The 13,616-nt window shown below is 47.0% G+C and overlaps 1 protein-coding gene across 1 annotated transcript; it reads right to left on the bottom strand.

Annotated features, from left to right (window-relative positions):
• Positions 1 to 5,045: 5,045 nt before the first annotated feature.
• Positions 5,046 to 12,331, bottom strand: LOC140389132 (zinc-binding protein A33-like). The gene is made up of 5 exons (XM_072473288.1): positions 11,930 to 12,331; positions 11,461 to 11,556; positions 9,453 to 9,475; positions 9,250 to 9,368; positions 5,046 to 6,152 (listed from the first exon to the last, which is right to left on the bottom strand). Exons 1-5 carry the CDS (start codon positions 12,329 to 12,331, stop codon positions 5,362 to 5,364), a joined length of 1,431 nt encoding a protein of 476 aa, XP_072329389.1. The 3' UTR covers positions 5,046 to 5,361.
• Positions 12,332 to 13,616: the final 1,285 nt, after the last annotated feature.

The following is a 13,616-nucleotide window of genomic DNA, read 5'->3' on the forward strand; positions in this document are numbered from 1 at the left end:
GTGATCAGTGACACCCTCAGTGTCAGGAACTTTGGAATGAAATCAAACTGACCCCATTATTGTGTCTGGAGCCCCTCCCTCACCCCTGAGCCCCTCCTTATTCTCTCTCCAACCTGTCCCCACCTGACCCTCATTCTTACAAAAAACATCTTTTTGAAAATGTCCACCCCCATCTGCAACCTCCCCCTTGTTCCCCAAATTCCTGGAGAGTCTCTTTCTCTCTCCCAAATCCGGGCCCATCTTTCCCCCCTCAATCCTGCCTGAACCTCTCCGATCAGCTTCTGGACAGGAAGATGGAAAGTTGGTGCAGAGTTTGTGTAACTGGAGTGAAGAGGAACAATGCTGTGTTGGAGCTGCTCATTTCTCAGATGCTGCACATTCTCTGCCTGTGGGGAGAAGCGTCTCGAACAACAGATTCAGTCTCAATATTGTCTGATTCACGCTGTTGTCGAGTCCCTTTGGATGTTTTACTGCATTGAAGGCGCTATATAAATGTAATTTGTTGTTGCCTCTGACTGAATCAAAGTGTTTGTGCTGGAAACTGTCCTGAGGGGGGTCTTCAGTCCCAGTCAGAGACCCTGACAGACAGACACACACGCAAATACACACACAGACCCAGACACACACAGACAGGCACACACATATACACACACTCTCAGAGAGACACACACACTCAGATAGACAGACAGACACCCACAGAGACACACTCACACACACAGACACACCCTACCTCGGCAGAGCTTCCATTTACTGCAGAGTGATGAAGGGACAGGCTCCGTCAGTCACTAGATCACATTTACACATCAGGAACTGGGACATCGACTGCACAATAACATCTTTAAATTCCTGTTCACCTCCAACTCCATCCGCTTGTTAATCTTCTGTTAGTTTGAACAAATCGTGAAGCTGATTCTGCTCTTGCTTCACCCGCAGTTAGTGATCATCTCACAAGACATGTCACTGAGACAGTGATGCTCATTAAAGGATATTCGACTGGGGTGGCAGCACTCAATGGGAGACAGTGAATCAGCCTCTTGTTGAACACTCTGGACAATATCCCTTTCCATTGAATCCCACTGGGAGTCACTGTGAGTACATCGAGCCCGGATTTAAAATATTGCTTCACCTGAAACAAGGGCCACGTCTCCATCCCCAAACCCAGTCAGAGTGAGTCCAGCCCTGAACTGCTGGGCAAGGACACACTCCCTCTATTTGAACCGCGTCCCCTGCCCTGTTCTCAGTGAACGGCAGTGACCTCCTCATTCTAATCACTCTCTGGGTAAAGATGTTTCTCCTGAATTCCCGATTGGATTTCCCAGTGACTCCCATATCTGAGGGGATTCTGATCCCCACACGGTGGGGACCGTCGGTGGCCACGTTTGAGGAATTGTCCGTCGCGCGGGGGGAAATGTGTAAAATGGAAACATTTGTACAGATTGTAACATTGTGTGCTGGGGAGGATGTTCCCCAGGTTGCTGATGTTTTTGTATTATTTAATTTATTTGGAATAAAATACATTAAACAAACTTTTCCTACTTCATGGATACACAAATCCTTCTGTCTCCCAATATTTATCAGTCTCTCATCTTTTAAAGATATCCTGAGATCCTCATGTCAAAGTGGATAATTCTACAGAACATGTTGGGTATTGAGCCCCTCCAGCCTGTTCCACCATTCAGTCAGCTCATAGCTGATCTGTATCTGAACCACATTTACTCACCTTGGTTTTATAATCTTTGTGTGAAGAAGCGCTTCCTGAAATCCCCCCTTGATCTCTCTCATCCTGACCCACACTTTCCCCAGGTTGGCTGGAAGGGCTTTACATGGAGCATCGCCGCCATCTGCTGGCAGTACTGTGAATGACCACTTGCACAGTCAGCTGCCTTTCAGTTGGAGATCATTGAGTGAGGCCATAAATATAAGAATAATAATCTTTATTATTGTCACAAGTCGGCTTACATTAACACTGCAATGAAGTTACTGTGAAAAGCCCCTTATCGCCACATTCCGGCGCCTGTTCGGGTACACAGAGGGAGAATTCAGAATATCCAAATTAACTAACAGCACATCTTTCGGGACTTGTGGGAGGAAACCGGAGCAGCCGGAGGAAACCCACCACCGACACAGGGAGAACCTGTGGATCCACACAGACAGTGCCCCAAGCAGGGAATCGCACCTGGGACCCTGGAGCTGTGTAGAAACAGTGCTAACCACTGTGCTACAGTGCTGCCCACTATTCTCTATATGAACCATCTGAACCCCTCGATTAGATTCCAGTCTGTGACTCACTCCCGGGTATCCATTATTCTATATATAAACCATCTGAACCCCTCGATTAGATTCCAGTCTGTAACTCACTCCCGGGTATCCATTATTCTATATATAAACCATCTGAACCCCTCGATTAGATTCCAGTCTGACTCACTCCCAGGTATCCATTATTCTATATATAAACCATCTGAACCCCTCGATTAGATTCCAGTCTGTAACTCACTCCCAGGTATCCACTATTCTATATATAAACCATCTGAACCCCTCGATTAGATTCCAGTCTGTAACTCACTCCCAAGTATCCATTATTCTATATATAAACCATCTGAATCCCTCAATTAGATTCCAGTCTGTAACTCACTCCCAGGTATCCATTATTCTATATATAAACCATCTGAACCCCTCGATTAGATTCCAGTCTGTAACTCACTCCCAGGTATCCATTATTCGATATATAAACCATCTGAATCCCTCGATTAGATTCCAGTCTGTAACTCACTCCCAGGTATCCATTATTCTATATATAAACCATCTGAACCCCTCGATTAGATTCCAGTCTGTAACTCACTCCCAGGTATCCATTATTCTTTTTATAAACCATCTGAACCCCTCGATTAGATTCCAGTCTGTAAGTCACTGCCAGGTATCCATTATTCTATATATAAATCACCTGAACCCCTCGATTAGATTCCAGTCTGTAACTCACTTCCAGATATCCATTATTCGATATATAAACCACCTAAACCCCTCGATTAGATTCCAGTGTGTAACTCACTCCCAGGTATCTATTATTCTATATATAAACCATCTGAACCCCTCAATTAGATTCCAGTCTGTAACTCACTCCCAGGTATCCATTATTCTATATCCAAACCATCTGAACCCCTCGATTAGATTCCAGTCTGTAACTCAGTCCCAGGTATCCATTATTCTATATATAAACCATCTGAACCCCTCGATTAGATTCCAGTCTGTAACTCACTCCCAGGTATCCATTATTCTATCTCTAAACCATCTGAACCCCTCGATTAGATTCCAGTCTGTAACTCACCCCCAGGCATCCATTATTCTATATATAAACCATCTGAACCCCTCGATTAGATTACAGTCTGTAACTCACTCCCAGGTATCCATTATTCTATATATAAACCATCTGAACCCCTCGATTAGATTCCAGTCTGTAACTCACTGTATCCCATCCCACCTTTAACTGTATCAAACTCAGTCTCGCACAAGAGGTCAAATTCACCCCACCCAGCACCTCACTCTCCACCTAATCTCTTCCCCAACTCCTCCTCCCATTTCTCCTGAATCCTCATCACGTGCATTCCCCCTGCTCCCCCAGCCACCCGTATATGTCCCCAATCCTACCCTCCTCCTCCATGTCCGGAAGCAGCAGCCGTTCCAATGGGACATACTTCGGCAGCCTGGGGAACCCTTTACACACCTTCTGTGCGAAGTCACTCACTTGTAGATACCTAAAATCACTCCCCTCGGGAGCTCTCCCATCTCCCGCAGCTCTTCCAGACTGGCAAACCTCTCCTCCAAATATAAATCCCTGGCCCTCATCAACCCCACCTCTCTCCACCTCCTGTACATGCCATCCGTCTCCCCCGGTTTGAATCCGTGGTTCACACACAACAATGTTAGCACCGACATCCCCTCCATCCGAAACTGTCTCCTCAGCTGGTTCCACACCCTAACCGTGCACTGTACAACCGGGCTCTCCATATATCTCCTCGGTGACAACGGTAGTGCCACCGTTACCATGGCCCTGAAGCTGGGCCCCCTACAGGACTCCTCCTCCATCCTAACCCATTCCGGTCTCTCTCCCTCCCACTATCACCTCACTTTCTCCACATTCACCACCCAATAAAAGTTAACAAGCAGATACAGTGAACTATTAGGAAGGTAAATGGTATCTTAGCCTTTATTACAACGGGGCTGAAGTATAAGACTATAAGTCTTGCTGCAATGTAACAGGGATTGAGTGTGGTCACAGCTGGATGACTGTGGACAGTTTTAGTCTCCGTACCTGAGGAAACATGTACTTTCCTTAGAGGGAGCAATGAAGGTTCACGGAATTGATTCTTGGGATGAAAGGGTTTTCCAATATGCGGAAGGATTGAGTTGGATGGATCAATATTGTTTGAAGTTTAGAAGAATAACAGGTTTCTTATTGAAACATGTACAATTCTCAGAGATCGTGACAGGGTAGTTGCTGAGACTCGTCCAGAACGAGGGGGTCACAGAATCAGGATAAGGGGTTGTCCATTTAAGACTGAGATGAGGAGAAATTCCTTCCCTCAGAGAGAGTTGTGAATCTTTGGGATTCTCTCTCTCGGTGAGATGTCAGTGAGTATATTCCACACAGAGATCGATATATTCCTGAGTACAAAGAGAATGAAGGGATAGGATGGGAATATGGAGTCGGTGTCGATGTTCAGACAGGATCTTACTGAATGGTCACATGTCCTACTCCGGAACCTATTCTGATATTCTCATTCCTGATGCCACCACCTGGAGGTTCCCTTCCAGTCACTCACCATCCCGACTGGGAAACATATCGGCCGTTCCTTCACTGTGACTGGGTCAGAATCCTGGAACTCCCTCCCTAACAGCACTGTGGGTGTACCTACACCATCTTCTCAAGGGCAATTAGGGATGGGTAACGAGGGCTCAGCCAGCGACATCCACATCCCAGACAAGAGAGAAAACATTCTTTCTGCTCATTCACTGAATCGATAATCATCACACCAGGTGTCAGTCCCGTCTTCAAATGAAACATTTATTCAAGGGAGGAAATAAAATAAAGATTCACAATGAATTGTTCGAGAGCTGGGCACAGTTACCACAATTCAGGAGATTTTGCTTCATTCTATACCAGCCCAGTGTTTCTGGGTCCCATTATATTCAGAGAGGGACAGTGGGATGGGTGGAGAATCTGAGTTAAATTTACAGAATAAACAATACAGAAACACACTCACCCCCTGACAGCACACAGCAGAGAATCAGGACAACATGAGCTGTTCAGACAGTGAATCAGGCTTCTCACTAAAACTCCGACCTCCCAAAACGTGTCCCACTGTGTTAGCCAGTGAGCAGTGTGAGTGGGTCAGGGTTATCACCAGACTTATTATTACAAGGATTAACGATGGGGTAGAGTTTCTCGGTGAATGTGTCAGTGAAGGTGTACAGGTGAGACATGTCCTCAGCATCGTAAAATGACACCTGTCCTCCCTCATAATCCAGGTAAATTCCCAACTTCCGGGGCTTCACTTTCCGCTGGGTGATGACATCTGGGATTTTCAATGATTTGCAGTGAGGAGACCGGGCAATGACCCAGAATCCATTCTCAGGTGAATGTGTGATGTTTGCTTTCCTGTTGACAGACTCTCTGCAGACACCCACAACCCAGTAAGGCTTGTTTCCAAGACCCACCTCCCAGTAGTGTCTCCCTGATGTGAAACTCTGGGAGCTCAAAACATACAAGTGTTTATTAAATCTTCCCGGATGATCAGGGAGATCTAGCTCCTCATTTCCGAACCTCACACTAGTCAGATCCTGGGAAATGATGAGCTGGTTGTTTGCCGTCTCTGGGTCCAGGGTGAGAGATGCTGGAACTGGAAGAGAACATGATTGGGAAGCTGTTACTGTGAGAAAAACAGGAGTGAATGCCGAGACGTGTACAGACGGTGATGGAACATCACCACTTTCCTCAGCCCAGGAACTGTGGAAGCTGAGAGACAGGGGGCCGGAATCTCTGTTTCCCCGTGCCGAAACCACGGCACGCGCTGGTTTGCCGTGGGTCACGGTGCTCCGCCCCCTCCAAATCAGCGTCACCGAGACCCGCGCCCGCGCATTCGCCACGAAGTTTGAATATAATTATCGGGCCCACCTGCGATGTTCTGCCTCCGATGGGCCGAGTTCCCGACGATGCGGCCACGCGTGGTCTCAGGGTTCGCGAGCCTGGCGTGGCGGCTGCGGAGAAAGAGTGGGCATGCGGACAGTGTCCAGCGCCACCATACTGCGCCGAGAGCCGGGCCGCTGGCCGGGGGGGGCTTCTGCCAGGGCTGGGGGGAGGGGGGCTTCTGCCAGGGCTGGGGGGGGACATGAAAGGGGCTGTGGGGTCGGGGTGGACGGGCTCATGGTCCAGGACAACCGGTGTCATCGTTTCTGTGCGATCGGTGCGTGTGCGTGTGGGGGGTGTAGGCGTCCGCACAGCTGCAGCTTGTCAGCCCTGCGCGTGTCCAGCGCGGACCCGCCGATTCTCCCACCATTTTCCGTGTGTTCCGCGGATGTTTCACGCAATGCCGGTGCTAGCCCCTCACCGGTAACGGAATCGGTGCGTGTGCGCAACCGATGTTTCCGTCGTCAAAGACCGTGGATCATTGGTGTCAGAACTTAAGATGCAGGAACGGAGAATCCAGCCCAGGAGATCTGAAGAAATGTCTCCCCATTCCCTCAGCTCCATTCACTCGGCTCAGATCAGCATCAATTCACTGGGAATAAAGATCTCTCTCCAGTACAAGACCTCGGTTAAGACGAGTTGTAGGAAGTCGGTCATCGCCCTGAACTCAATCTACTGGAATCTGACACCAACGTTGATAATTTCAGCACCCCCAGTGCTCACTGACCCTCATCAGCTTTGAACCCAGCAACACCTCGAACTTAAAATTCTTACTGTCCGCACCCTATCTCTGACACCTGGGGCAGCACGGTAGCATTGTGGATAGCACAACTGCTTCACAGCTCCAGGACTAACTAGTGACATGTACACGTTCGGCATGAATAACTTGTACACTTTGCCTCTATTAGTAAAGACCAGAATACTTTATACTTTATTAACTGTTCTCTCCACCTGTCCTGCTACTTTTAATAACTTATACACATACACATCAGGTCCCTCTGCTCCTGCTCACTCATTAAAGTTGTGTCACTTATTTTATATTGTCTCTTCATGTTGTTTCTAACTAAATACACCACCTCTCCCTTCTCCGCATTGAACTTCATCTGCCACCTATCTGCCTCTTACACCAACTTGTCTATATCCCTCTGAAGTTCAACACTATCCTCCTCACAGTTGACAAGACTTCCAAGTTTTATATAATCTTCAAACGTTGAAATTTCCCCCTGCACACCAAGATCTAGATCATTATTATAAATCAGGGAGGGAAGAAGTCCTAATAAAGACATCTGGGTAACACATCTCCGAACATTCCTCCAGCCCAAAAAATATCCATGAACTCTCTATGCTTCCTCTTATTCAAATGCCAATTTTGTTCCATGTTGCTGTTGTCCCTTTTAGTCCGTAAGCTATGACTTTTTTCACAAGTCTGTTCTGTGGCACTGTATCGAATCTCTTCTGAAAATCCACATGCACCATTATCCTCATTGACACTTTGTGTTATCAGTTTAAAAAACCCCAGAAAGTTATTTAAACATGACTTCCCCTTACAATCATCTATGAAACAGGTAGTAAGGCCTGAAATTGTCCAGTCCTCTGGCACCTCGCCTGAGTCGAGAGAAGATGGAGCATTATGGTCAGTGACACTGCAATTTCCACTGTCAACGCCTTGTCAACGTTTGTGACAGTTCATGGGCAGCACGGTAGCATTGTGGATAGCACAATTGCTTCACAGCTCCAGGGTCCCAGGTTCGATTCCGGCTTGGGTCACTGTCTGTGCGGAGTCTGCACATCCTCCCCGTGTGTGCGTGGGTTTCCTCCGGGTGCTCCGGTTTCCTCCCACAGTCCAAAGATGTGCAGGTTAGGTGGTTTGGCCATGCTAAAATTGCCCTTAGTGTCCAAAATTGCCCTTAGTGTTAGATGGGATTACTGGGTTATGGGGATAGGGTGGAGGTGTTGACCTTGGGTAGGGTGCACTTTCCAAGAGCCGGTGCAGATGGGCTGAATGGCCTCCTTCTGCACTGTAAATCCTATGATAATCCAATAACTTGTCCATGTTGAAGCCTTCCAGTGACAGGGTTTCCTCCTCTCTTACCATGGCCTGCCTTGTATGAAGGGACCATGTGTATTGTAAGTAAATTTGATGGTGACAGATAGACGTAGCAAAGTATGTTGTGAGGAGGACACAGAGACACGGAATTTCATTCCCAAGTTGGGTGGGCGGGGTGGATAGTTTGGTTACTTTGCAAAACCAGCTCGGGGGAATCTGCCCTGAGCCACGGCATTTCCGCTGTAGGAGGCCGTGTGCATAGTGAGTCCAGCCAGTCACCCCGAGCAACAACGTGGAGGCAGCTACAGGGGCAACCAAATGGCAAGGTGGGCTGTTGGAAAGACTCAACTGTGTGCTCAGGGGATCCATACTCGTTACAATAAAAAGAATGAAACATAAATAATTACATCTGGAGTATTGTCTACAGTTTTGGTCCACTTACCTAAGGGATATAATTGCATTGGAAACAATTCCGAGAAGCTTCACTGGGCTCATTCCGGGATGAAGGGGTTGTTTTATGGGGAAAGGTTGAACCGGTTGGAACGATACTCATTGGAGTTTAGAAGAATGAAAGGTGATCTTCGTGAAGCATCCAGGACTCAGAGCAGGATTGACAGGACCGATGCTGAGAGGATGTTTAATCAATAGGAATCTACAACGAGGTGTCACCGTTTAAAAATAAGCGACCTCTCATTTAAGATGGAGACGAGGAGGAATTTCTTCTCCGAGGGTCATCGGTCTCTGGAATTCTCTCCCACAGAGAGTTAGGGACATGGGTCATTGAATATGTTCAAGGCTGAGTCAGACAGATGTTGATGGACAGGTGAGTTAAGGGTTATCGGGGATGGGCAGAAGCACCGGGTTGAGGCCACAATAGGATTAACTATTATCTTGTTGAATGGCAGAGCAGGCTCAATGGGCGAGTCCGACTCTTATTTCTGATGATCATTTCATCAGTGCGTCAAACCTCATTAATCACGTGGATAACAGCAGGGAGACGGTAATATACAGAGAATGATACCTGGAGAAATCGCTGCTCTCATTTCCCTCCACACTTTGATGTATTTGACTGGTTCACCAGCGATATCTGCAGGTAACTGAGTGGAGACAGTTCCAGGCTTGTGAAACTCCATCTGACTCCTGTAAAAACAGGTCTGGAAATCAGTGTGTGTTAGAGAGACAGGAGTGATCACATCACAAAACTGTTTCTTTAAACCTGCTTACCTCATCAACAGGTCCAGAATATCCTGAGGGGAAAGAAACAGAATAGATATGATCGAGTCAGATTAAAAAGTTCTTGTTGATGTAAATCCCGAGTAGAAATTATGAAGAGGGACAGAATCGAGACAAGGAATCAGATAGAAAATAACTTTTACTTTTTCCTTTCATTCCCTCTCTGAGCTCATCCTGGTCATCAGACCCACCTCCTGTCCCCTCCATCCTCTTCCCCAAAACTACTGATCTCCCAAACTCCCCTCCTGGTCCCCATGTTAGCGGGATTGTCTCTCCTTTAAATCTACATCTTCACCCCTCTCGCCTCCTCATTATTCTCGATCAGTCTGCAACTTTTGACACAGTCGATCACACCATCCTCCTCCACCGCCTCTCACTGTTGTCCAGCTGGGTGTTCTGCCCGCACCAGTTCCCACTCTTATCTCTCTAACCGTAGCCCCCATCACCCCTGTGGTTGGTGAACTACATTGGCTCCCGGTTCAACAACGTATTGACGTTGAAAATTCTCATCCTTGTTTTCAAATTCCTCCCTGGCCTCACTCCTCCCGATCTCTGTAATCTCCTCCAGCTCCTCAACCCTCCGAGACATCCTCTAATTTGTGTCTCTTGTCCATCCCCGATATTAATCCCAACACTATTGCTGGCTGAGGCTTCATTTGAATCCAGCGTTCGCAGGATCAGGAACAGCAAACCCATAGCTCAATAAAGATCTACCGACTCCACATTAACAACGCATCTTAACCCCGTCCTCAGTAGAACTCCATGGGCAGCAGTGTAAACGTCTCCAGTTCCCAGCCCAGCTCTCTCTGAGTCCAATCATCAATCAGTGCCGTGGTTACACTGAGTATCGGAATCACACTGAGATTATCTCACCTCATTCCCCATTGGACCCTTACTGACAGCAGAAAGAAACAATCACCCAACCTATCAGACTGAGGCCTTGCCAAATCCCAGAGGTTAAAGGTCAGAGTGCCCGCCCTCAGTCTCTGGAATGTTTCACTGGACAAGACAAAGAGATTTTGTACCTTGAGGAACTCTGGGGCCTCTTGTACCTCCAGCCTCGATTTTAGATCTCTTATTGCTCCTTCAAGTGAAGACATTTCAGCCATGGTTTTGGTTAAGTTCTGCTCCATTTCCTCTATTATTTTATTGCTTTTTCTCTCCAACTCTGCTTTCAGCAGCTCCTCCTTCTCAACCAGGAACTTGTGCATCTTTTCAAATTCACTGTTGATTTCATTTCTCAGTCTGTCAACTTCAGCCTGGAACAGATTGAATACAGAACGGAATAAAAAACGTTTATAATCCCAGTGACCCTGGGATAAAAATTGATATCCAGCAAGGATAACAAATAATAACAGCTCACTGCCTGCTGAACAGTTTGATGGAACTTTGGCTGTGTGGGAGTGATTTACAAACATGATTCAGTGATTCCAATAGTTTATCATTAAATAACAGACATCATGGACTGAATCACCGAGTGGAATCTAATCGCGGAATGCAGATGGTTTATATATAGAATAATGGATACCTGGGGGTGAGTTTTAGACTAGAATCTAATCGAGGGGTTCAGATGGTTTATATATAGAATAATGGATACCTGGGGGTGAGTTACAGACTGGAATCTAATCGAGTGGTTCAGATGGTTTATATATAGAATAATGGATACCTGGGAGTGAGTTACACACTGGAATCTAATCGAGGGGTTCAGATGGTTTATATATAGAATAATGGATACACGGGAGTGAGTTACAGACAAGATTTATTTAATCAATTGATGGGATTGGTTTGAGAGAGAAAATAAGACATTTTCACACTGTCATAATAATCTGCAATTTGCAGACGCTCCCTTATCTTGCAGTTCGGGGAGCAGCCCACAGTGTACTTTGGAGCAGCAGCATTTTATTCAGTAAAACTCTCTCTCTGACTGTGTGAGAAGCTCACTCACTCTCAATAACAAACACAGGGAAGTTTACACAAAGCCTAAAGGCCAGTCTCCTACCTTCATGTGTAAAATCCCATCCTCTCGTTCTCTTTTACTGTGGAGACTGAGGTCCATTTGCTTCTGCAGAGTTTCCAATGATGTTTCTAACTTGTTCTGAGACAGAAAGGACACAAAGGGGTTTGTCAAAGGAAACAATCATTGTCACATTCTGGAGGAGTTTGCTGTTTTAAATAGAGTGAGACTAGTGAGGTAGAGAAGGAGATATTCTCAGGATTGACACTCAATAAACAAAGTAGAAGCTGTGGGTTAATTCTGTTTGTTACAATTATCCTCCTCCAGGTTAATTCCCCTCCTCAATCAATCCTTTCCTCGTTCCAACCCTCTCTTACATTCTTCTCCCCTTCCCTACCCCTTTCTCTCCTGCCCTCTCTTCCCCTTCCCACATTCGACAAACACTCTCTCTCTCTATTACTTACACCCTGTCCCTCTTCCCCATCTACCTGTGTCAGTAGCAGTGATCCAGTACCTTGTATATCTGGGCTGCCTCCTTTATTGGGATCACACTGTGCGTCTTATGAGCTCTGGACATCCCACACACCAGACAGATCGCTTTGTGTTCATCTTCACAGAAGAGTTTCAGCTTCTCTTCGTGTTCCTGACAGTAAAACTCCTCCTGTGGCTGTGTCACCTTCACCTTCTGCTCTCTGAACCTCTCCACGACGTTACTCAGGGTCAGAGCAGGCCTGATGTTCCTCTGGGTGAAGACCTGTCGACACTGGGGGCAGGAAACATCGCCCGGGACCTTCTGCCAACTCTGAGAGATGCAGGAGCTGCAGAAATGATGTCCACATTCCAGAGTCACCGGCTGGGTGAATATCTCCAGACAGATGGGACAGGTTAGTTCCTGTGTGAGATCTGGAGATGCCATCCCAGTGCTCAGAGTCTCTCTCTCCTTCCCTGTTCCAGCTCTTTCACTTTCAATTACTGTTCAGGGCTGCACTTCCTGGATTTCACTTCACGTGATCAGTGACACGCTCAGTGTCAGGAACTTTGGAATTAAATCAAACTGACCCCATTATTGTGTCTGGAGCCCCTCCTTCACCCCTGAGCCCCTCCTTATCCTCTCTCCACCCTGTCCCCATCTCACCCTCATTCTTACAAAAAACATCTTTTCGAAAATGTCCACCCCCATCTCCAACCTCCCCCTTGTTCCCCAAATTCCTGGAGAGTCTCTCTCCCTCCCAAATCCGGGCCCATCTTTCCCCCCTCAATCCTGCCTGAACCTCTCCGATCAGCTTCTGGACAGGAAGATGGAAAGTTGGTGCCGAGTTTGTGTAACTGGAGTGAAGAGGAACAACGCTGTGTTGGAGCTGCTCATTTCTCAGATGCTGCACATTCTCTGCCTGTGGGGAGAAGCGTCTCGAACAACAGATTCAGTCTCAATGTTGTTGTCTGATTTACGCTGCTGTCGAGTCCCTTTGGATGTTTCACTGCATTGAAGGTGCTATATAAATGTAATTTGTTGTTGCCTCTGACTGAATCAAAGTGTTCGTGCTGCAAACTGTACAGAGGGGGATCTTCAGTCCCAGTCAGACCCTGACACACACCCTCACACACACAGACACACACACAACAGACAGAGACAGACAGGCACACTCAGAGACACACACACACACAGACAGACACACATAGATACCCACAGAGACATACACACACACACAGACACACCCTACCTAGGCAGAGCTTCCATTTACTGGAGGGTGATGAAGGGACAGGCTCCGTCAGTCACTAGATCACATTTACACATCTGGAACTGGGACATCGACTGCACAATAACATCTTTAAATTCCTGTTCACCTCCTGCTCCATCCGCTTGTTAATCTTCTGTTAGTTTGAACAAATCGTGAAGCTGATTCTGCGATTGCCTCACCCACAGTTTGTGATCATCTCACAAGACATGTTACTGAGACAGTGATGCTCATTAAAGGATATTCGACTGGGGTGGCAGCACTCAATGGGAGACAGTGAATCAGCCTCTTGTTGAACACTCTGGACAATATCCCTTTCCATTGAATCCCACTGGGAGTCACTGTGAGTACATCGAGCCCGGATTTAAAATATTGCTTCACCTGAAACAAGGGCCTCGTCTCCATCCCCAAACCCAGCCAGAGTGAGTCCAGCCCTGAGCTGGTGGGCAAGGACACACTCCCTCT

This window comes from Scyliorhinus torazame, chromosome 14 (assembly GCF_047496885.1).
Source record: "Scyliorhinus torazame isolate Kashiwa2021f chromosome 14, sScyTor2.1, whole genome shotgun sequence".
NCBI lineage: Eukaryota > Metazoa > Chordata > Chondrichthyes > Carcharhiniformes > Scyliorhinidae > Scyliorhinus > Scyliorhinus torazame.